Source organism: Morone saxatilis, unplaced genomic scaffold (genome assembly GCF_004916995.1).
Source record: "Morone saxatilis isolate NCDOM2014 unplaced genomic scaffold, NCSU_SB_2.0 Contig24, whole genome shotgun sequence".
Lineage (NCBI taxonomy): Eukaryota > Metazoa > Chordata > Actinopteri > Moronidae > Morone > Morone saxatilis.
The window spans coordinates 4,772,485-4,798,700 of NW_023339807.1; the positions used below are offsets into that span (position 1 = coordinate 4,772,485).

The following is a 26,216-nucleotide window of genomic DNA, read 5'->3' on the forward strand; positions in this document are numbered from 1 at the left end:
CCCCCTCCTCCTCCACCCGCCCATTTCTCTTTCCATGAACTCTATCTAGTCAGAGGCTGGAGGACAAACTGATTTTTTTTTAGAGAGCATTATTTACAAATAGCAAATGCATCTCGGAGAGACGATAGCAATCTGTTTGGATTTTGTCTGCAAATTAAGAAAACAAATACAGACACTTAATAAAGACAGATTTCTAAATAGTCCTTATACATATATATAGCTCAGCACATTGGCAAACTACACTGCCAAACTGATCAAACACAGACAGTAAATTGTGTCTGTTGATATTCTTATTCCTTCTCCTGGCATCTTCTTATCCCGTCCTGGCAGCAGATGAGACAGAGAGGACCTCTGTAATTTAAGTCATCCTCGATTTCACATTTCAAATTAGCCTCACAATAAAGTCTTCTATCTGGCTAACCTGAAAATCTCACACCCCTGTCAAAGGAGCAGAGCAGACCGGCCGATTGTTGCTAGGACGACTATCTGAAATGGGAATCAGATTAACCCTTCCTTAGATCTCCAGACTGGAGCCATCTCTTATTCAGCAGCGTGAGGCCTCTCTGCCGTCCCTCTGAGCCTCTGGGAATTCATGATATTCCAGCTGCTCTTAATGTAGCCAACAGGGACATAATACCACATTAACTAGACATTTTCCCACTGTTAGAAATTGTGAGAAATTTGTTAGAAATCACTGCAGTATTCACAATTGTTCCTTTACTTACTGCTGAGATAAAAACTTTTTAAATTCTGACTCTGGGTATTAGGTATTACTTTGATTTTTATTGTTAATCACTTCTATTTCTCTGCTTCCATTTTGTTGTAAACAGAGCAGCAACAATCCATGACAGTTTCTCAATGCAGATTTACATAATGCATCCATCGTGACAATAGTGGCCTGTGTGCTTTGTAAGCATGCTGCATGTACCAGCCGTCACGAAGACAAAGAAATGCAGAAGAGCAACTGCAACACAACATATTTAGGATTAAGACACAGTGGCGTCACTGCAAGGGCGAGCGGCTGCAAATGCAAATGAAAACATTTGTACAACCGGATCAGTTGGCCTAAGTGGCCGAGGCCAGAAGAAATGCAGATTGACAGGCAGAAAATCTAGATTTCCCAGGAGCACATGATAAACTGGCTTTATTGAAACAAACTCATCTTCTACCCAAAGATCACACAGCCAGGGGATGTGACGTATGGGTACTCTAATAGTGAGGGGAGTCTGTAAAATATGCTGACCCCTATTGGATAGTTAAATATGTCAGTTCCAAAAAATCTGTGCATATGCATACAGTGTATACAAGTGGCTAATCTCCAATAATCCCATATTTATTTGAATCTTTATGATGTTAAAAATGCCCAAAACTCGGAATATAGCACATATTTATTTCAGGTATTTTTAATGCATATTCAAATAAAGAGATATTAAAAAACAAGTAAATATTTGATTTGTTTACAGAGATACAGTGTTTAATATCAGTTTACAGACTATCATCCGTGTCAGAGCCTGTAAAAGCCCCTCTGGCCTTCCTGTCTGTGTAGTGTGTTATGGTTTATCCACCCTCTGCCTTCACTCCAGTGGTTTCAATACTCTCCCCGTATTTTTATTTTTTTCTCTCTGAGCTCGAACCGTTGCTCGTGTAAGAGATACAGTGACCAAAACAGTGTAGTCAGCGAGGAAGTGATTACAAACTGATGCTCCAAATTCACTATAAAATGAAAATCAATATTTCCACAAGTTGCTGCAACATAAAAGATAACCTTCATTGATTTTTCTAGACTTAGGCCTCTGTGATAAAATCTAATATAAATTTTCAGCCACACGGATTTGGATCAGAGCGGAGCAGGGGCTGAACGATAAGTTCCGTGCACATCTCTCAGAGTTGGATTTTTTTCCCCCTCCCCGTTCCCTCTTCCAAGGCAGGGCTGTACTATTTATAATTGGCCCTGTGCGAGCAAAAGCTTCTATCAGGAATCTGTTCTAATTTTTATTACTGAGAAGCTAAAGCCTGTTCCAGATAATTTGGAAATTTCAGGGGAATTGTGATAGAGCTGATGGCACAGCCGGACTGACTCCAGAAAGGAGCTAACCTGTAATAGCCTCTGTGGCTGCGCTGATTAAATGTTGCCATAGATGAAAGACCTGCCATCACCGCAATAAATTAACCAATCACACAAATCCCAAGTCGCTACTAATCCCTCCTTGATACCATGATCCTCTGATCAGCTGAAGGAGGTGAAGAAGAAAGTGGCTTGTGACACTCAGCCTTCGTCTAACTCCCTGCTTCCCTGTGTAAACAACAAGCTAATGATATCACCGCTGACCATTTCACCACCACTGGCTACTCTTAACCCGCTTCGTGGTCAGGGCAGGTGAAATCGATACAAAACCTTGGTGGGAATGATTATTTTCCACATCGCTTTTTTTTTTTCTTCCCTCCACCAAGGTCACTGACTGGCACTGTATCCGTCTTGATCCCACAGCTGCAGGATTTAGACAACTGAGAGATCAAAACCACTGCGTCTGAATATCTCAAGACATTCATTGGCTTTATACATCCCGCTTTCAACACCCACTCGGTATGAAGTAGTGCCATTTTGAAACAAAAAACACCAGTGGAAATATTACAGTCAAATAATGGTATTAACATGTTTCGAATATTGCATGTTTTCCCCCCTTTTCCCTCAATAAAACACTGCTCTCCACAGTAGCCTTTTCACTTGAATTACTGATGAATACATTTGACTCTGTGTTAGCATCCTAGCAACAAAACATTTTAAAGCGCCATGTCCTTTCTAGGCGGTACTAGCAGTATAAATATAACAAAAAACAAGCTTATGTATGGGTTATGTCAAGTTTATATGTTCTCTGTTTCTAACATGGGAATGAGGATAAAGGATTTGTACCTGTTTTACCAGTCAGTTTACAGCAGACAGCACACTCACACCTTGATAACGTCCTTTGCAATTAGTTGTTCACTGCGATGAAACAAATTGCATGTGGTCAACTGGAAATTTCATTAAGGGAGATTTTCCTCTAGCCCTCGTTATCGCTCTGCGTATTAATATTTTCTTAGCCTCAAGGATGGATGGGTTGCAAGGGTCTTTTTTGTCGAATAAAACGACCAGAGCCAACCTCACAGTCTGTGTTCTCCCACTGCTATCCATGCTTGGAGAAGCTGTGTATATGCTTAGTTAGCTGCTGCATATTTTTCACCACGCCTAGAAATAAGATTCTCGGTCAACATCCTACATAAAGTGGGAAATGCCTCCATTTCTCAAATCTGCTTTTGTGTCATTTTCTCCTCTTCTAAATGGCCATGGTTACATCTGCTGAAATGAAAAGATACCTACATACTGCTTTCATTCCTTTTTCTCCCCCCTCTCTCCCTCTCTCTAAGGCTATAGCATCTGCTATTGGGAGACTAAATAACAGAAATATGCAGGAATTGCACACTAATTCCCTTTAGAGATAGATCTTGGCTGCTGCCCTGTCATAAATCAGAGAATTTCGATATGAAATGAGGCAAGCTGCTCTAATCATTTCTGCATTTCAAATTGGATCACTGGCTCAATCGCTTGGCTTTTAAACTGCTTGCCTAAGAGCAAATGTGAGGTGGGAGATAATTCAGCTGAAATCTCTGCCTGCTCTGTGCGGCAGTTAGTTTACTGCTTGAGTGCAAGAGAATGCTTTTTTCTTCCCTTAGCCCATCTTTCTCTTTTCAACTTTGTTAAATTGACTTTTCATTTTAAAATCGATTAAATTGAGAGAGTCACTGCTGTTCCCGGAATCTTTAAAGGGACACCCATCACTGTGCGCATGTGCCTTTATTTGGCTGCCGCTATCATGGCGGCGCTATGGGGAATAAATATTTTCTCATTTAAATCACCTTTTATCCTGCTGACTGGACTGTAAGCATCAAAGTTCATGTGCTGCATTAGCTATTACTTATTTCGCTCCATTGAAATGCGCACAGTGGTTGTAGTTATACTGACTATGGGTGGCATTGCATGATTACGGTATGTTCAGTTGCTTATTTAAGACATAACAGAGTGGCAGCAAGGCAGATTAGTGATTGGCTGCTCGGTATGTTGATTAAGGAGCAGTGCTTAATTATTAACAGCACATCTAGAAATGATTTTTGGTGCTTATTTTGCTATATTATTTTTTGCTCATTTTTAAACTGAATCTGCTGCTTGCTAAATCAGGGAGGAGAAGAGAGAAGAATAGAGATTCAGAAGGAGGGGGCACTCTATCCATGCTCCATTCTTCAAAACCTTCAGGCACATTGAGGTGCTCCAACTCTAAAGCCAAACAGTTTAGTGTAAGCTGTACCTGCCCTGAAGACAAGCAACCCCTTTCTCCACCCCTGCCCCCTTCCCTTTCCTCTCATTTTGTTTGCTCTTCCTTCACTTTCCTATGCTTTGATATACTTTCCTTTCCTTCCTCTTTTTTCTTTTTCTCTCATTTCCTATTAATTATTTTGCCATTCCTTTATTTTCCTTTCCTTTCCTCTCATTTCCTTTCCTCCTCTTATCTCCCATTTTTGCTCATTCCAGCTTTTCTTTCCTCTTATATTTGTACACCAGCCACCCCACTCTCTACTAAGTCAGTAAAGACTTACCCAGCCCTTCAGCATCACACAACAATGCCCCCCAACTTTCTTTGTAATGGAGAATGTTTAATTCAGCTAACAGGTAAATGCCCGTGTACTGCCATAACTATGTATAATTCGTATGTCCTGAGTAACTATTTGAAGTTGTAAACAAGAGAAAGTTGAATTTGTAATGCAATGTGCTCCAGGACTTAATCATGTCTTGGAGGTAGAGTGCACATATACACACGTGTACTTCTTGTGTTTGGCTTTGGTCAGAGGACAGAACAGCCCATGTCGCTTCACTACTCACTGTTTGAATTACTTGAAATTTCCCATTTGAATTCAATTGGGAAGGACTTGTTTGATCTTTTGCATGTAAGTTAGGGCTGACTCCCTGAGCAGCGAGAAGCTGTGTGAGGGAACATAATAGGGAACCCGAAGCCAGTAATGTTCACCTGTATGGATATTACCATGGCCCCTGGGGGTCAAGGTGGCAGGTGGCATATTCTCTGGACAGATCCACTCTTTCTCTGTCGGGAATAAACATGCGGATGGGGGGATTTCTTCAAAGAGGAAGAAAAGGGAACTCAGGAGTCAATCAGTCAATGGGGTCACAACAAATCCCTGCTCTCATAACCACACATGGCAGACTAGGATCAGTCAGAGGCAGTAAATAAAGACAAACAATAAAAGAGTAGGCATGATGCTTGAATAAAGCCCCTGACTTTAGATAAACCTCTGTGCCCCCCTTTAGGTATTGGATTTTAATATTCTTTTGAACTCCTCTCTCTTCACTGGTGGAGTTATAAATTTCATGATGCATTAGAATAGCATCTACTGTATTTGATTTTATATTTCAAGAAACTCTCAGTCTGTGCAGCCTATCTTACCTTCTGATTCAGAAACTGAACTCTACCCATATCAAAGTGTACAGAATAATAATCACAATAAACACAATGGGAGGTGTAGAACAAATTAAAAGTATTTTGTGACAAAGGACAAACAGAACTAATGCATTGCAAACATAGCTTTGCTCTAATGACGAACAAACTGAACAAAGGTATCTGTGATTTGCATACCACCTGATCATCTACGTATGGCTGCAACGTTTGATAGCTTGATCCTTGGGTGCACTTCAGAGAAATGGGGTCTTACTAAATCCAGCGTAAAAGAGCAACAATATTTACACCAAGTTAAGTAAATAAGATAAAGATGGTGAACTTGCCCCTCGCTAAATGCATTAGACGTGAACTCCCTTATCAGAGTCTCAGCACACGGACTGTTAAAAGATGGGTTTCCCGAGCTGGAAATGGTCTTTGTTACCCAATTAGTTTGCTGACGACCCCGTGGTATAATATTCCTGCTTTGACAGCCTAATACACATCCATCTAATGAGGCACTGCTGGACCACCAAGGAGCGAATGGACACTGTCCAGACCTTCATCTCCTCCAGCACCTATCAGCTTTCTTATCTTCAATGCTAACCTTTTTTTTGTCAGAAGACTTGAATTTTTCTGCTTGGTTGTTCATCCGTCCAGAGTCATTCTGACAAGGCTTTGTCTTTGGTAGGCCCCGAGCCAACTAGGCTGAGGATCAGAGGGCTAAGGCCAGGACAGGGGACAGCAAGGACTTATCAAGGTCTACCAGCAGGGGTTTGCCTCACTGTAGGATGGCCATCCTTCTTTCTTTGAAGGAGGTGAAGCAAGCAAAGCCTCTGTGCTTCTCCATTTCCCTTGCCAATGTGACCAAGAGGGAAAGAGAGGAGGAAAATTCCTGAATTTCTGAGAGTGACAATGCTTGTGTAGAAAGCTCTTTGTTGTAAATAATACATGATTGTGGAGATGTTTTAAAAACTCATTTCCTCACTTTCCACCCAGCAGAAAAACATGGAGAACTCAAACTTTAAGTCTTAAAGCTTACTTTAAAAGAGATGATAGGAACAGCAACTTTAGCAATCACAGCCATCTACAACTACCACCAAACACCACTCTGAACTCACTTTGTGCTGGAATACCAAGAAGACTATCAGGGGCTTGCAAATGGAAACAATCGAGGATTATCGCCACCACTTTTCAAGAAAGTTGTTTCAACATATCACAAGTGCAGCCCTGACAGTGACAGATGGCAAAGCAGCTGGCACCACTCAACTTTGTTTCACTTTTCTTTCTTTTTGCCTCTTCTTCCTCCTGTGCCTTTGCTGCAATAGAGGTCTGTTGTGTATTGAAGTGTTGGATAATCATTCATTTGGGAAGACATATTGCGTACTGTAAAACATGGCGATATGTGTGAAGCCAGGGAGTTCTGAGCTCCACTATTGTTGCCTGTCAGACTAACAATCTGTAAAGACTGGAACCTAGCTTTGCTTATTTGTTTGTAAGGTATATCACAGCTAAACAAGCATCTTCCCAAATCTGCTACACACAAGCAGTCATTCAAATGCATAAAAAAATCTTAAGATAAGTGTGTGGTGTTATGCTATCCTAAATGGAACAGTTGTTCATGAATGTTAATGTTCATATCAAGCTGTTTGTGTGTGTTTACGACGTACAGGAAACATAAGCATGCAGACACTACATCTCTTCAGTGTGACAGTTTGCTATCAAGACTGTGCCGCTCCCTGATGGACCACTGGCAAACGACAAACACCCAGAGAGTTGAGAGGGGGACAGGGACACCCAGCTCACCCTCAAGCCCTGTGGGTGTGAAGAGTGCCCCCCCAGGACCTGGAGCCTCACTGGGGTTTTCAGCCATCACTGGTCCTGCTCTGCTGCTGCTGCTGCTGAGCGATGGCTAAACACACTCCTGCAGGAAGACAGCTGCCTGTCTATTACAGTAGGATGGCCACATCTTCAGTGTCTGCGAGGACGGAGCCATGTCATTACAGAGACACGAGCAATGTTTCCCTTAGTGTGAAATCTGCAGAATAGCACACATTAGTAGATGTATCTACTACAGAAAGACTGGCAGAGAATAAACAAATTACTGAATAAAGGCATTTTTAGCACTTGTAAATTATCTCAAGTAAATAATAAAACTAGTGACAGGAATTAATCTGTGTGCAACCAGACCAAGACATCACTTTACACAAAAACAGAAAAAGGACAGCGGTGGAAAAAATATTCAGATCCTTTCCTTTAAGAAAACCTCCAATAAAACTATGTAAAAATATTTAAAGTAAAAGTCCTGCATTGCAAATCTCAGTAAATAACAATATCGGCTAAATATACTTAAAGTATCAAAGTAAAAGTACTGACTACACAAAACAAATGGTCCTTCTTAGTGATGTATAATTATATATTGCATTATAAGGTTGTCAATACTGATCCATCAATGCATAAGTCGAATTTTACTCATTTTGTCTGTTTGTTTTTTCTGAAAGTAACCAGTAACTATAGCTGTCTAATAAAGGTAGTGGAGTAAAAAGCAAAACATTTCCCTCTGAAATGTAGTGGAGTACTAGTAAAATGGTGCTTTTACTGTAATTTGATGAAAGCAAAAGTGGTAGACGATAAAGGGAGTGAAAGGATACTGAAAAAAAAACACTGTCAGTGTTTAATTTGTTTATCCGTTTTGAGGCGATAGAGAGAAAAAGCTTTGATCCTTGTGATATGAGCAGCAGGATTTCTGAGAAATATGGTCTTAATTTTGAGAAAATGCTCCCACTATCATCCCCAACCATGGTTTAAGTTTCAGTATCGTTTGCTGTTTTTACAACAAGAAAGTGATATATTCATAGATATTCATGAATGCTTTGATATTTGTAGCAAAACATCTAAACCCAATATTCACTGAATTGTATATTTGTGTTTTGATCTAGTCACTGTATCCTTGGCATGTTTGAGGAAACCATGCAGCCATTACAGTGAGCACAAAGCAAATCAGTGAGTCCTGCTCTGCTTATCAGGGGACCTGCCATATCAGTTTGGGTAGTTGTGTTGTGATGTAAGGACAGCAAAATGTCAGGTTCACTTGTAGATCAAGTCAACCATGCATTATCTCTCAAACAGTGGAGCTCGGCTGTGGCCATAATAGCTCTGACTAGCTGACTGACTGAGTGCTTCCTGGGTAATACATGGAGCTGTGGGCGGCAATGAGTTCCAGCCAGGCTCACAGAAACTTTGAAAGTGCAGGCTTGGGCAATAAATGGAAATAAAAAATAAAAACAAAACAATGGTTGTGGATTTCCTTTGCCACAGCCTGCAATCCATTCTCCATCTAACACACAAGCAGACATCAATGTCATGTTGATCTGTGTTAAAAAGCCAAGATTTAAAGGGCTACTTCAATAGAATTTGCTTGGATGTTTTCCCCTTTCAATGTAAGAACATGAAAACCATCGATAATGCCATCGATAAATATATGGATGACATTGAGCAAGGGAAAGCAGGCCAGATAATTACCATTTTACCCATCTGAAGAGACCCCAGCCCTGATATTGGTTTAAACCCAAGAAATAATTGATGCATGCAATCACAAATTGGTTCTCCGCCTAAAATTTGGGCCCATTATTTCATTAGATGAAGCCACATTCTTTGTGCCAAAATTATTTGTGTGTCCAACACAGAAATTCAAATCCTGTTAGTCCTGATAATGTCTGGCGTTTTCAAACCATATCCAAGACAGTGTGACTTACAGACAGAAAGCACAGCCACCACCTTTAAATGCAAACATAAATCAAAATGTTTGGTTTTCAAATTGTGGATTTTTTATTATTTTTTTAGTTTAATGGTTTGTTTGTTTATGTGCCTGTGCATGCATATTCCAGGCTGTGTGTGTGTGTGTGTGTGTCATTTAGCAGCTATGCTACAGAGAGGTCCTATCCTGGGGTGCCTTCTTGCATATGTAATTGGATGTTACTGTAAATAATTGCCTGGGCATGTGCCAGTGTGATGATGGTGATGATTTGTGTGTGTGTTGGTTCATGTGTGACTGTATGTGTGTAGAACATGTGTGTATCTTTCTGTATGTCTGTGCGAGTCTGTATGTATGTGTGTGTGTTTCTGTGTGTGTGTGTGTGTGTGTGTATGCGAGCGCATCTGCCCCATCCGTACTCCACTCTCAAGTCCCACTGATTCTCCTTTCCAGCCATGTTGAATCCTCTTTTCCTTATCAGGCGAGCCCAGGCCTGCATCAGGCTCTCCTTGCTATGACAGAGGCTACAACAATAGGCCTGCGATACCGCTGCTTAGCGCTGCGTTTCGGAGGGGAAACCTGCCACGGGCGCAGATTAACTACAACACACACACACACAAAATAGATTGCAGCCTCCAAAACAAAACATTTTTCAGAATGCCTCCTCTTGATTAATGAAGCAATGACAAGAAGAAAAATATAATTTCTGAAACAGAAAAATCCGCCACCACTTGTTAAAGTTTAGGGGTAGCTAACAATAAACATATTGGAGGGAGAGGGTGGGCAAAAGGGGTGAGATAAATGGCTTGAGTGATGGGCTGAATAATTTCTGGAGCATTTTTTGGTTGCACAGGCCCATATTCCTACTCTTGTACTAAATTACACAATAATCACACTCCATCGGTTGACAGCCTCTGCCTCTCTCTCTGTCCCAGGTGAAAATTAGGACAGTATCTTGACATTTTCGCTCTTCTGTAGTCTACAAGCTAAAGCTCTCTGTTCACAGCTAAAAGCAGCACACAGTCTGCACATGCACGCTGAGGTGCTCACACATGCCCTCCCACACATACAGAGACACTACAGTATGACCCGAAACACACACTTTAGCGCACGTAGAGTCAAAGACACATTGTACACATGTGCAAGCACACAAGCATTCAATATCTGCAGTATGCTCTCATGCACATTTTTGTATAAATATGAATTCTTTGCTCTTTTTCAGTGTGTGACTTAACACACAAAGGGTTAATTTTGTATCTTAAACAATTCCAAATGAGAGAATTAGAAAAACACATAACAGAGGTTGTCTTCCTAATATTTCACGTGTTGTTGCTCCACTGCCAAGTGTTTCTATGAAACACACTAAATATTCCACCTAGCCTTAGATATTGGCAAAATCTAACACAGTATTAATATGGTTATGATTACTTATGATTCAAGGGTAATATTGTGTTTAGACTAAATTGGTTATTATGTTCAATTAGCCTATAGTGCTTATTGATTTTTATTATGTCCTTGTAACCTTTCAAATCATTGCCTTTGTATCAGGACCCTTGTATGAAAAAAAGATTACAGTGGTAGACTTGTTTTATCATAAACCTATGCTCACAGCAAATTTACACAAAAGTGTATTAAGATAGAAGACAAGATAATAAAATGCCTGATAGATCTTAATCTGGAATTAAGCAAGTCATATGCATTACAATTAGCATGTAATTTGCACTAAAAGGCCCTCAAAACACATAAAGACCAGAATTCTATTGAATACAGACTCATTACAGTGCACCTTGACTAAGCCCCAGTAATTAGCATTGGTAAGGCATTGTACAAGAGGCGGCAACACCCTCATCAACACACATTTACAACAGAGCTCTAAATCTGCTGCTCATTAATAGCTTGCCTCCCAATCAATTATTAACACCTACAATGGAAGCCAGGCTCACCGGGGCCAGGCCTCTTACTCCAGGCAAACCGCAGGCCACCCTCTCCTCCCGGTTCTGTCCAGCATAGGTAATTACCGCTTTTAAAGACACCTGCTACTCAATAGCTTCGACCTAGACTGTTAATTTAGCCCCTCGATTGCAGACATTTATGTCTGAGTGTCACTATTAATTTGCGTTAATTTGGAGAGTGTGAGGAAGCCGGGCGGAGGCGTTGTCGGCAGCCGGCTGAATGTGCTCGTCGCTCACCTGCGCCGGGGCTGCGGCTGTAATTGGAGTCTAATGGTCTGATTGATCAGTGAGAGAAGTGAGGGATGAGACGGTGCTCTGGCAGCTCCATCAGTCAGACAGAGAGGAGAGGAGTGGAGGAGGAAGAGGAACAGAGCAGAGAAAGCGGGCTGACAACAGCAGCACAGTGCCAACTCTTGTGTGTTTTGCTCTTTCTAGATTTTCTCTCTCTTATTTTTTGTCTTGCTGTCTGTTACTTGCTTTGAGCCCTTCCCTCCTCTGCCTCACTTGCTACACAGTGCTCTGACCTGGGCCAGTGATTTTCTTCATCTTCTTACATAGGACAGCTGAAGATAGACAGGAAACGAGGGAGAGAGAGGGAGGATGACATGCAGCAAAGGGCCACAGGTTGGATTTGAATCCATGGCCACTGCAGCCCAGGAACTCCACCTTTGCTACATGGGTGCCGCTCTACCCAGGTAGAAATAATAGAGACAGAGCCCAAACTATAAATCATTATTAATAAAGTATATGATATCTGTAAATACTCTACAAATTAAGGATCTCTATCTTAGCTATGTCTTATTCTGTTATCTTCTTTAAAAAAGTATTACATGTAGAAACCAGTTCTGTCTTTTATTTGTGATCTAAAAATGATAAAGTATGTATAAAAATACCACAGTACGGCCAGACATATGAGCTGTCCAATTCAGCGCAATGTGATTGTGTTAACAGGTCTGCAACAGCAATAACTATAACTCCAGCCCTCATGCCAAGCTGAGCCCCTGGGGTCTACAGACCTGCCACGGCCGACCCATCAGCTGTGAAATCTGCTTTCCTCTTTGATAAACGGTCGAGATGTGACCCTATCTCTGTCCTGCAGATGCCCAGATTTCCTGTCATGCTTTTTTCCCCTCTGTTTTTCCCTGCTTCCTCTCTCTCCCCCTCTCTCTCTTTTCATTCTTTCTTTTTCAAGCTTTACACCTCTCTTTCCAGGCCTGCCTGGACAACCGCATGTAACGCTCCACTCGCCGTTCTTTCTCAGCATCATCCATCACTGCGGTCAGCTACTGAGGCCTGTCGTCCACCAGCAGCCAGCCCACATTAGCTCCCACACTACAGCACATATAGCTAGGCCAACTCCTCTTCTGCTCCATTGCTACCTCTAGGACCAGTAACCCTCCTCTCATCGCCATCGCTTCCACCCACCTCTCCATCAGGAATCCACAGGACTACTCCCAGCACCAGCCCGGGCCTTGAATACTCTTTCTAGAGCGGCATCTACATGTGCCAAGAGCTGCTCCTCCTGGTCCAGTTTAATGCAAAATCTGCTTAAATGATCATGCATTTTCTTCCTTTAACCCCTGTAGCCCACTTTAGCGATTATTAACGGTTTATCTTCTCTGGGCGTCGATGCCAAGGCATCACTGAGAAACGGAGCTCTGCACCGTACGTGGCGGCTCGACAAAAATAGCTTGACCTCTAAAAAGTCATATCTTAAATGATGTGTCTGGATGAAGGGATAATATATGTTTGATTTCAGAGAGGGCATATCAATATCTCACCAGCGGGTCATGTGTTTCAAACACGAGAGAGGTGTCACTCTTGCCATATACCTGGCTGCCTTCGGGTAATTCATTCACCTCCATGGTTTAAAAAAAATCTAAGAGGGTAAGAGGAGATTTAATAGTCTGTGGAGGTCACACTTCATAAGAATGACTGAGAGTGCCTCCTAGCTGAGGTACAGACCCATGAAGCAATGAGCCTTTATTTCTACCTCAAACACTTTCTACCGCCTTCTGACCCTGCTTTGCAGCACTAGCCGCCCTGACATGCATCAAAACTAGCCAGGTTTTTTTTACCCTCCGTCTCCTTTTTTCTCTCCTCACACTCACATTTGTTATTTCAACTTTTCCCTCTTTCCCTCTCCAGGTGAGGCATCAGGGTTTGTTCCTGTCTTGATGTGTCAGTGTTTGAAGATTTGCAACAACTCCCTCGCCTCCCACTGAAACAACTGAGATAAATGCAGCACCATATTAGGGATGTTGCCAACGGCTGCATGTTTAGCTAGGCAACAGCTCAATAACTAGAAGTTTGATTAAAAAAAATGAAAGAAAGAAAACTATGCTACTGTAAATGAGAAGATTCCCTAGTGATGTGCAATAGTTTCTGGCTTATTCTGCGTCTAAGAAACAAAGTAAAAAGTTACAGTGAACCCTAAAAGGAGGTTCAATAAAACAAAACATGCCAGTTGGGTTGACCTAGCCTTTAATGAGAGATAGTGAAAAGCTGCTAACAGCCAGTACCCTATTTGAGAGATGAAACTTAGCAGAGAAGGGGGGGGGGGGTGCAAGCAGCAAAGCATTGAAAGGGCCCCCAGGAGAATAGACACACATGAGATCCTTAAAGGCAATATGCCAAAGCTGCTTCCACTGCTTTTAATTGCGAGGGAGGTTTGGCATATACTGTAACCCCTCCACAGCCTATTACAGGTGATGACCAGCACCTGCTTGCTTGAGAAAAAAAAGAAAAAAGGAGGATGTGGAAAGTAGCAATGAATTCCTCGGAGGGCAGTTAGTTAAGAACTTATCACTCTCGCCAAGAGCAACAATCAGTCTATGCATCTAGTTCAGCAGGCAGTGTGATGAATTTGTAAAGTTTTGATCTACTAAAACTCGGGCAAAAAACAATTCAAAAATATGTTTTATATGACATCACTTAGAGAGTCTGAGGGTCATCTGAGGGACAGTTGAAGGTTGGTTTTGGATGCCTTTCAGGGAAATTCATGCAGAGATAGCTGGAGAAATATATGGAGTGTGTTACTTTGGAAGGCAACTTGAGGTGTTGCTCTGTCAAATCACTTTTCCGCCCAAGGATAACTGGCTTTACCCTGAGAGAAGCCATATTTCATGGCTATAATACGGCCTGAGTTATTTAAAGCCACTGATGACTTCAAAACCACGAGGGGAGCTTAGAAAACAGTCGAAACTGCTGCGAAAATGATTTAATAAAGTTATGCGTTTAAAGAATCTTGAAAAACGGGGAGGGGGAGGGCCAAAAATCCTCATGGACTTTTCCTTATGTTTCTTAACAGGATGAAGTGAGCTTGGTTACAATTTTAATGGGAATTTCTTAATTAATCCGAATGCAGAATGGAATATCAAACCCGTGGAGGACTTGTCACTCCAGCAGAGCAGCAGGTCAACACCAGCCTCTGCTGGGATCTTTGAAACAAGAGATATAAAGCTGCTGTGTGCAGGGTAACATCAAAAATAATGGATTGTGACTTCATTCAATTGAAGCCTGGACTGAGCTCAAAGTCCACCAATTAAAGTGTTTTGTCATAAAATATGCAGATTAAATGGTTAAAATGGATGCACTTTAAAGGGTTTTGTTGGGGGCCAGTTGGTTTCCAGAAGAGTCACCTCAATAGGTTTGAATGTCATGGGAATTGCCATTAATATGGTCTTTAGATGTAGCGCTTTCTGGTAATCATGTTCCCATAGCTGCTAAAGGCAAAGTTTGACTAAATTAAGTGATTTCACTGCAGGTTTTAATGATCCCTTTAGTCCAAACAACAAACACTTTTTAATAAGGCATACTCTAAAAGGGTTAGTGATAATAAGTAAAAACAAATGGTTTAATGATGGTTAATAAATCAATTATTGAAATTTTTATATATCTGAAGCAAGTCAATAATAAAGGTTCTCAGTTGGTGGAAATGTATTTGGCCGGTTTAGATCCCTTTTACTGTCTATTCTCACCAAGGGACAGTTTGACCACTTACCTTCTAAAAAAATGTTTCAGAACATCTAAAGAAAAATCTGTTTATTGGAAAGTTGTTTCAGCAATAATAATAAATTATGAAGTACGCCTAATTATGTACCTTAAAATAAAGTCAAACAATTTTCTGCAGCTAAATCCAGACAAGACAGACATTCTTATTGGCCTGCAATACATTTCTGACCAGGTACTGCCAAATCCGACATTCTCATTGTGCAACATTAAACCTGTAGCTAAAAATCTTGGTAGAACATTTGATCCCAGCTTAAATTTCTGGTTCAGTCTTGTTTCTACCAACTTAGGAACATTGCAAAGATTCAAACAATGCTTACTTTTAAAGGCACTAAACCATACATGCATCTTATTGCATCTCATATTGATTATTACAAGGCTCCATTGAGCTTGAAAAAAAATTCAGCCACAAGGTTCTAAAACAAAACTAAGAGACAGACATTGCACATGTTTTAGATTTTTTACACTGGCTGCCTGCTATTCATGTTACGATTGATTTTAAAATTTGACTTCTAATGTTTAAAGCATTGCATGGCCAGATACCTGGCTACATTGCTGAACTTTTAAGTCCACACAAAACTAACCTGAGATTCTCTAGCCATCCTAGACTCAAAACTAAACACCAGGGGTAATCGGGTATTTTCTGTTAAGGCCCAAAAACGCTGCAACAATGTGCCAGATTTGTTTAGCTGTGTCTGTGTACTTACCCTGAATGTGTTTCTTCAGCTCACTCTTACATTATTAATTTCATCCATTCACCTCTAACTATAGTGTTTTAAGTCTGTCTTATTTTATTTTGTATTTAATTTCACAATTGTGGTTGGATTTGAAAGTCGTACCAAAATATAAGAAAATGATACAGTGGTTGACCAAAGCAAGGACATACCAGTGCAGTGCTCTCAGTGCTCATCTCGATCTTCCCCTCAAAGGGTCCCCATGTTGTTCCCACAGGGAGCTGCTGCCGGCTGTGGATCCGACGTTCGCCATCTTTAAGGAACGCATCCAGCTCTCCTAAAAACACACCAGAACCCACAGTCAGCCATAGTGCTCTATATAGCACACAAGTTCCACATCAAATCACATTGACATTCATTCATTGTCCTTTCCCCTCAAACCTACGTGTGCGATCACATTATTGCCTCAAAGCCCTGCAGTAAGCAGTGAAGGTTAAAGCCAAGCAGTTTCAAAATGGATAAGCAAATCAAGCAAGCATCCATCTGATGGTGTTCCTCAGATACATGGCTCGCTAACCTTACTTGAAAGGTGTCTTATGTTGAGATAATCTCTGTGAGACAGTGCAGGCTTGCTGGCTGGCAAGAGCAGCTAGTGGCAGGCCTATTTCTGTTGTTCCAGGAAGGCTGGGCCCTTGTTAGTGCTGTGCAGAGCTCCAGTTAATTAACAGTGAAACCGGATAGCACTGTTGGAACTACCGGTGTTCACCTCCCTGACACCCCCTGACTATCTTATCTCTTAGATTCAGTGTACTTTTTCGGGATGGTGATTAATCAAATAGTTATGATAAACCCCATGGCAGGCCGTGACATAGTTTACTGAAGAGGATGTTTCCCTGCGTGGGTGTGTGTGTGTGTGTGCATGTGTGTCACAAAAGGAAAGTATGCAGCTCTCAACTGTACATTTCCGAGCTGTTGCCTTGACAACCCTAAGAAGTCTTGTTAGGAGAAGTGTGATGATTCAGACATCTGTAGCTAAAAGTTATATCTGATTCTATAAACATTTTGGACACAAAAAGTTCTACAAACTCAAACAAAGGATCATTTTATCACGACTCATCTCATCAGTCATGTTTTAGGCTTTCTTTACATGTGACTGCTTAATCATTGGATTAATCTTTGGTAAGTCAGAGAACTGGCTCAGCTACAGAACATCACCATTGTTCTTGGACACTCCAACTGAGGGACCCTTTAGTAGGAAACCAACCTGCCATCTGTATATAACCTAGCCAGGCAAATAATCATAATGCATTATTATTCAAACAAACTCTACATAAGTTGTTAACATTGTGTCTTTTAACCTATTTGTTCACACATGTGGCTAATGTGTATTCGGGGCATTCGGTTCATGCTGAATGGGCTGAAGTGATCGCTGAACTTTCTGATGCGTATGTGGTATAATGACCTATTCAGCCCTGTTCTACTGTGTAAATATCAGCTGTGTATCTGCAGCACACCATTGTGTCCGTCTGTTGTGCTGCTATGGAAATGTGCGCTTATGTGCTCCTTTGCATGCATAAACATGATCGAAACATCAGGCCAGTGCTATTACCCGCTACAAATGGCACCTTGCTGATCATATACTCATCAGTGGTGGTCACTCCGGTAACAATAAAAAGCTAAATGTCAGCAATAATAAAAATCCCCTTGTTTTGACCAAATCTTTGTTGAAGATACAAAATCTCTTTTAACATTTAAGTGCCCCTCTACTCAGTTTTTCTTCTTGTCCCTACAGTTAGATATGTGAGCTTCTCTGTGCAGAATAATGTATGTGACACTAGAAGGATGTTTTCACATTCATCTGTTGAAAGTGGAAAGTTTATCTGTGTTCATTAAAAATCATATTTAAAGGGACGGGGCCTATAAGCATGATTTGTGTCATCACAAATGGTTAAGAAGTCGATCCTAGTCCAGTATGAAACTTATACAGAAACCTGTAGCCCCCAGTGCACATACACTTTACAGTGAACTAGGAAACATCTTGTGTACAGCAGGAACATTTTTGAAATAAACAATATTTGCATATTCATAGATTCCGGATTTTTTTTTTTGCAGAAAAAACATATCAGACACACCTTATTGTTCCAAAGAGACCATTTATATATTTGATTTAATAATACATGTATTTAGGGGATCTTTAAGTTATATTTTATATAAAATACATGCATGGTTTTGGAATAGTCCTAAAAATTAGATAACCTGGACGGCGTTATCTCATTCTTTCTTTCACTCTGACTCCCTTCCCGTGCTCCTGCTGTTGCATGCTGTCTTCCTGGTGCTGCAGTGGAAGGTGGGTAAGCTCATTACAGAGAAATAATTAAACATTGGTGCACAGCTGGTCGTCATCACTGAGAGCAACAGCCACCGCTTGATGCATTCTGTTTGTCCTCAGATAAGACCCACGGCCTTTAACCGCTTGGATGCAAGTTCCTGTTTAGCCCCGCTTGACAAACAGCTCAAGCCATCCCCAGCCAATGATTCTGAATCCTTTCCTTTACCCTTTCTTTCTTTTTTGGGTGGGATGCTCGGAGTAAAAAGGGAGCAATGGGTAGTGTAGGTGCAAGAAGGGGGGAAAAGGGGGGGTACGATTCAATTTGTGCGGTTTGCGGTCCACCATGTTTAGGTGCCAGTTGTGTGCATCTCACACCAAATGTTGCCTGAGGACCTTGGCTCACAGATGGCTTGTCACATCTGTTGCAGATACTAGTGGAAGATCTCCACAAAAACACCCGTGGATGAATAATGAGTTCCCTTCATGCACTGTCTGTATGTTCTTCATGAGCATTTACAGGTTTAGTCAGTTTGCTAAAATATATTGACAGATGTGTTCTGTTATTAACTGGGCTACTGACATTCTTTGTAATTATGACTGCAAAAAACACTTGATGTCACAGAGATAATTCAATTTCTTACAAGCCCCAAAATCCCAATTCTATTCCCCAACCACACCACAAAGACATTTTATACAAATGCAAAAGTATTTAACCTGTCAAACTGCAAACGACAGACTGAACCAAGAGGAAAGCTCATAATGGGCTATTAGGAGATTTAACAAACCCAGCGCCTGTGTTCTCTCTTCAACGCTCCTCATCATCCAATTCTCAAATGCCACACACTTGGCAAAACAGGACTCATGATGTGGCTCAAGAGCTGTACCCCCTCCTCCAAATCCCAACCAACCCCTCTCCGCCACCTTCACCCTCTACACCCACCAACACCCCCTCAACCACCACCTACTCCCTATCCCCCACCCCACTCTCGATAAGATCATCATCTGTCGCTAGACTCTAGGGTCTGTTCCTGCACTCCACAGATACTTGGCAGACCAATGAATGTCCCTTTGTGTGGAGAGATCCTCCTCAGATAGCACCCAAGATGCTCCATGCTGGCATCTGTTTGTCTTTTTTTGTGTTTTTTTTATGTGTATGTGCGTCTTGTCTTTCTTTTCTGTTATGGTGCAGAGGAATAGGCAACCTCATCTCTCCCTTCAATGGCATATAACTGAATACTAATGAGTTTCTCAGTGGCAGGGTGCCAGCCTGGTATGATTTAAAGAATAAATGGGTGTGGACTATTGACAGACAGAGACCCAAAAAGAGGTGAACTACTATTTTCTACTTTAAAATAATATTATCAGATATAATTACACTTAAACCCTTAACATACCACCTTTTATTTCACATTAAATTCACCTTGTTCCGCACTGTCTGACAGTGTCACATGTAGATTCTGAAGCTATGATGTTTACACTGATTGATATATTCAAATGGCTGCACCATCCTATCAGATTCTACATAGATGATTAATTTTTATACAAATGTCCCCAAAAGTTTGGAATTTAGTTTTCACTGGAACAAAGTTTGTCTGCACAGCATGAGTTTGTAAAGATGTTAAAGGGGTTTAAGGTTTTGAATATAGTAGTTCATGTTCATTCAAATTATATATAGTTCATATTAAGTATAATGTGTATGTTAAACATTTTTGAATGCATAACAGCACTCTTTTAAAGGACCAATGTGTAGGATTTAGTGGCATCTAGTGGTTGCAGATCGTAACCAACAGAATTCCACTTGCCTTTCAAGCGAGTAGGAACTGGCCGCAAAACATGTCGAAAAAAAATAAAAGGCCCTATAGAGCCAGTGTTTGCCTGTTCTGAGCTACTGTAGAAACATGGCGGACTCCATCGAAGAGGACCTGCTCCCGCTGTAGATAAAGCTCATTCTAAAATAACAAAAACACACTGATTCATATTTTGTGGTGATTATACACTAATTATAACCTATGAGTATTATATTAAATTTCTGCAAATAGATCCTTATAAAATGTTAACACGGAGCTTAATTGAAATGCTATAATGTCCAAACAGGTTTGATTAAAGACTGCAACTGAAATATTCTTTCCTTTAATTCTTTGAAACGTAATGATAGATTCACATTTCACTGTGAATGTTTCTATTAATGCACATGAAGTGTAAGCCTGAATTTTCTTAATATAATTTCTGGCCTGGAGTAAGGTCTCTGCTAATGGTCAGAGATGACAAATGACATCATCAACTTGCTACTGCAGATTAACATTTGTTAAAGCAATGGATCAGCTCTAGCTATTTTCAACATGAATTTGACTTCTCTTAACTAGTTCAAAGAACCAACTTCAAGGAAAAGAAATTGCCCGCAGCATAGAAAAAATACCCTGATTACTGACAGAGCTTATGGTTTACTTCACCTTTTTTCCAGTTATCTTGAGCACATTAACAGTAAGGGTGGATGTTCTGGCGAGACAAAGGACGACAAGAGTAGAGACAAGTGGGAAAATGTGCTTGAGCTTCACACGGCAGATGATCCCTCTTGATATCAAGCAGTACCTTTGAATCAAAGCAAATAAATGACTGCTGTTCAAAGTTCAATAACCTGCGCGTGGCAAATCACAGATGTCTTGCTGAATCCCAGTCATCTCCACTGACAGGCCGTGTTATAGAGCCAGCAAATGGGCTATAAATTAATATACCATGAGAGAGGCATATGGGGTGAAATGGAATGCACTGTATATCGGTTCAACAAAAGGTGCCACATCTTTAAAGCAGATATGTGATATGAAATTTTACAGCTGAAGGAGAAATGTCGCAGAGCTTTGATAAGAGAGCGATGAACCCACCCACCCCAAAACTGCTATTATCAGGCCTAGTGAGCAAAATGCATCATTTATAACCCAGAGCCCACACTATTATCTCTGAGAAAGGCACTTGTTTTAAAACAGTGGAGGACCCCCACCACCAGCAGCGCCACCTTGTCTCCTCCTCACCCACCTCTACCCACCCCCAACCCTCCCTAACCCGCCTAGATGCGGCTGCTTCTGGCCCTGACCAGCGGGGGGAAAGTTGACCATTTGCTGGAGAGTTTCCAGGCAACCACACGGGTTTGAGCTATATAAGGAGGGGGAGGGTTGATTTGATAGGGGGAATCACCCCTTCAGGTCAAGCTTGTTTTCTGGCTTTGGGGGGGAAAGAGTTAAACAAGCCAAAGGGATTAGGGCACTTTAGCTGCGACACTCCACACAGGCTGAGCAGGGGGTTGGGGGGCAGTTAGGGATGGTTGTGCGGGTCCCTTGGATGAAGGACTCCCACCCCCTTGTTGGAGAAGGTTCCGACAATACCTACAAAGTATTGTTTCCAAAGACACAGCTAGGAAAACAGGTGTTTCAGCCCCAGACAAGAAAATCGATACTTCTGAACCCCAGATCATGTTCAATGTTTTAAAAATGTGTGATGTTTACAATATCTAACTCGAAACTTCAATATATTTGTAAATATGCTTATTCACTTGAGAGTTAGGTAAGAAGAGCAATACCACTCTTATATCTGTCCCTTAAATTCATAGCTACTGCTGGCAGCTGGTTAGCTTAGCTTAGCAGAATGACTGTAAACAAGAGGACACAGCTAGTCTGGCCCTGCCCAAAGGTAACAAATCTACCCACAATCATCTCTAAAGCTCAATTTATCAGCCTTTTTACTGGGCCGTTATGCAGCGGACTATTTCTTGGCGCTGAGACAAACAAAATATAAAATGTTAATTAGTGAGCTTTAAAGGTGCTGGTAACTGGATTTTGTTACCTTTGGATAGAGCTAGCTGTTTCCCCGTTTCCAGTCTTTGTGCCAAGCTAACGGAACTGGCTGCTGGCTTTAGCTTTATATTTAACGGGCAGATAAGAGAGTGGTATCAATCTTCTCATCTAACTCTCAGCCAGAGAGCAAACACTATTCCTTTAATGAAAAGGCAAGCCTTATTTGCAGGTCTGAGACAGGACTGTGACAAGTCAGATGTGCTACATGCCCATCCACCCCGACCTCCACACACTTACTTTCTGCCTTGCTACATAAATGGAACACTGCTTCCTGCGTTGGCAATGAACGTTGGCAGTGGACGTAAATCTTGAGGCTTGGAATTGTCCAAAATGGACATAACTCCTAGGCATACTGGACTTTATGTGGGGATCCAAATCTAACCCAGGATATTGCCATGTCCATGACCCTCTTTGAATTTGAGCTGCAGTAATTAAAGTAATGAAGAAATGAGAAAGTTTAGTATTGCACAGGTGCACACACACATTCACACACAAGCACTAGGTCCTGCAGTACATTACCAACACGGAGACTGTTGTTTGGTGTCACTGAACAATTGAAATATATCAGTTGTCAAGCACTCCGTTTCATCAGAAGCCTGGCAAAGTCAACAGCAGGCTCGCTGACAACGATCTCTGAGACATCCATCTTTAGAGAAGCACTGCAATTTCTATTGATAGCATGTAAAGGGAGACAGCAAAACTTAAAGAATGACTGTCTTCACACAGAGATATCAGCGTATCGTCGACAACATCTAGAGGACACACACCACTCCAGCTGCAATCTGATTATTTTAAATGCTTTCCTTAAAATTTCAGAACCATCAAAAGGACATTACTCCACCTGAGTGTGTCAGGATGAATGAGTAATTGATGGTGTGTGCATTGGGAATGCATGTATTTGAGACGGATGGATAAAGACTTTAGCTAGCAAAAGGAAGTTGCTGTTTTGTCTGTTCAGTGTTGCCATAAATAAAGTGTGTAAAACACAGCATGACAAATAGTTATATTTGGAAGGAAATACAGGTGGAGATTGGTTTGAAAAATCCTTCCATGACTAGGCTGTGAAATATCTAAACAAACAACTTTTTAGCAAGGAACACAAGTAAACATTGCTACCTCCAAGTCTTGATATTCTGCAGTTAATTCAAGACTATTTTTAAAGTACTCCTGAATCTCCTCCCAAGTCAATTACCAGGCTGCAACTTCCCCTGGGTAACGGGGAATTCTGTTTTTTCCTGGGTGACCTAGTTGTCTTTTGTGAGTAGGTTTTAGCCGGAGCAGTTTGACAGTCAACAGATAAGATGGATTAAGCTTTTTTTTTTCATCCAGTTTTGATGTGAACAGCGTAAAAGCGGGTTAAATCATTGAGTTTCAGGAGTATTTTTAAATGCCTGGAGATAGTGCGATAAAGGAGCTAAACCTAAGACTTGGGCTGGGAAGGTCAAGGTCGCGGCTTTGGAGAGCAACTACCCGGCGACGGGGGCCAGCTCTCGTCTCTCTGAGAGCGAGTCGAGCGCCGTAGCCGAGCCCACCTCTCATCACTCCCAGAAAAGATACACGAAAAGGAGTGAAACAAAATCCAGCGAGAGCTCGACGGGCGGCATCAAAGAGCAGCACACCCTTTGCCTTGTGTGGGTGCCTGTGTGTGTGTAAGTAAGCGTCTGTGTGGAGGGTGGGCAGGGGGGGTTGTTTAGTTCCCGCTTGCATTCGCGTGCATGCATGAATGAGATGGGAGTGTGTGTTTGTGTGCCTGCCTGTGTGTCTGCGTGTGCACTGTAAAATATCGTTCCTCCATGAGCAACTAGCTCCATAATTATGTTTTGATTATTTGCGAGTGCTAAAATAAAACAGCAATTAATCTGTTGATGTAAGACAGAAAATAGAAGTACGACGTACATATTAAACAACCCAGTTTACAGAGCGATGCAACATTAAAACAAAATCACATTTTGAGAATATCATTTGTACACCCCCTCACCACCTCCACCACCTCCCCTTCCCGCCTCCCCCAAACCTGATCTGAGGCGTGCTTAAAATGCGCATAGGAGCTGACAGCCGTACAATCACGTGACGCAGCTCAGCCAATCCTGAATTCATTTGAATTTTTAAGCCGCGCTGTGATGAAGCCACTTGAGCATAAGAAAAGGTGAAGAGGCGACTAAAATAACAAATAAATCTCAACGATACAGCAGGTCAAACGCCGCGTGTAACATGTTTGTTTATCACGTGTCACATCTGGCCAACACTGAGAGGTTTTTGGTTCGAAACATTTCTGAGGGGACATATTTAGACACATTTTGTGGACGTCTATTCCCCCACTGCTCCTCATGTCGGTGACAGGGGAGAGTAATCCTATACACAGGCTGCTATTGTGAAATGAGAAACTAGCCTCCTTCACTGCCAGAGACCAGATGCACCTCTCCCTCTCTCTCTCTCTCTCTGTCCTAATCTGTAAACGACTTAAAGGAGCCTTATCTCCGGGCTCTTCTGCTTCATTTCATGCTTGATTTACTTTAATTTGTCTGATAGGGCACAAGGATTTGGAAATGGCCCATCTTTCGGTGGAAAATGTTCTGATTTTTCTCCGGCATTGTTATGTGGAGGTTTTTGACTTTTCTCTCCCCCTCTCTCACTCCTCCTTCTCTTTCCTCCATCTCCATCTCTTTCCCACTCTCCCTCTTCCTCACTCTCCCTCCCTCTCTCTCTCCCTCTCCCTCCCTTTCTTTCTTTTTTCATCATCTCTCTTTTTTTTCTTTTATGGGGTGGGGTGGTGGGAGCGGGGGGATCTTCCGTTGCTCCAGTGCAACAGTCTGTTTGAGTGCATTTAGATTCGAGCTAACACAGCAGAAACAAGTTTTCCATGAGGTGTGATTTTGTGATGGGCGACGGCGACAGTGGAGTCGTGTTTGCCTTTCAGATCCACATTGGGCGCAGAGCAGCCGAGTGCTTCAAACCACAAAGATCTTATGTTTAAGTTAAGAGGCGACTGGCCCTCCAGTTTAGCAAGTGGGTGAGCGGCTGGTGCTGATAAAGTTGCTCCACAATGAGGGACAGGGACAAGCGACATGTCTACAGATGCCTCGAGTTCTTTTTCTGCCGGCGAAACTCAAGTACTTGCATGGCTGTCTGGCTGCTCCCGTCACCAAGACATTTCCCCCACTTCTATTTAGTGACTGAATGACAGTAGAGGCAGTGAGCTATGATTAGAGGAGCCCATATCTTACCAGATCCTGAATAATCTCCATCCCCTCCCACCAATGAGCAAGGCACAGAGGCGGCACAAAAAGCCAGAGAAAAAGAGACAAGGAGAATGGGCAGAGCTGTCCTGTGTGTACAGAGATGTCATATAGTTCCACTGGCCTCCTCTGCACACTCAGTGTGGCCACTAAGAGGCAAAGGAAAAAGTCTAAATTCCTTCAACCGGAGTCAGTCTGACTAATCTGAACAGTAGTAGTCATAGTCAAAGAGCATTAAACATTCAAATCTGTGAAGAAGAAAAGGGCATGATAAAATAGAAAACCTACATGAACTGTATTAAACAATTAAGAGTAATTCTCAACAGCTAGTAACGTGTGATTTCAATTTCCCACACAAACTGACATGAAACGTCACTAACCACACCTCCAAAACACAATGTGCATAAATACAAGGTTAACTACACACACACACACACACACACACACACACACAAACACACAGGAAGAAACAGGGAGACCATTGAAATTCATCTCACAGCCTGAATTTACTTAACTGCGGGTCTGCGCGCAGTGATAAACGGAGTGATGATCCGGCAACACGTCTTTATCCATGCTTTGCTTTAATTAACGGCGGCTTGTTTGTTGAAAAGATGATTAATATGCCAATGAAAATTGCATAATTGAATACCACAACACCCGCACAATCAGGGAGGAACATGCCATTTTTTATTAACTTTTTATTATCATTATTATTACTATTATTTGGTATTTTAATTCACTTGACAAGCGGGGCCCACCCCCCACCACCCCTAAACAGAAAAAAGAAGGAGGTGGAATTGGCGTGACCAGCGGGCCAAGCTGGGCCCAGCTGTTCATCACCAATGAGAGGCCTCCACAGGCGGGGGGCACTGTTCCGATATCAATACCTATCAGTGTGAAGGCTGTACATGCGTGTGTGTGTGAGAGAGAAAGAG

At 41.7% G+C, this 26,216-nt stretch overlaps 1 protein-coding gene across 1 annotated transcript in view; it reads right to left on the reverse strand.

Annotated features, from left to right (window-relative positions):
• The window catches only part of zfpm2a (zinc finger protein, FOG family member 2a), a 114,808-nt gene that overhangs the window by 45,424 nt on the left and 43,168 nt on the right, over positions 1-26,216 (reverse strand). The window contains exon 4 of the mRNA XM_035671552.1: positions 16,084-16,208. Within this exon, the coding sequence (XP_035527445.1) occupies positions 16,084-16,208 (125 nt within the window). The remainder of the gene's footprint in view (positions 1-16,083; positions 16,209-26,216) is intronic.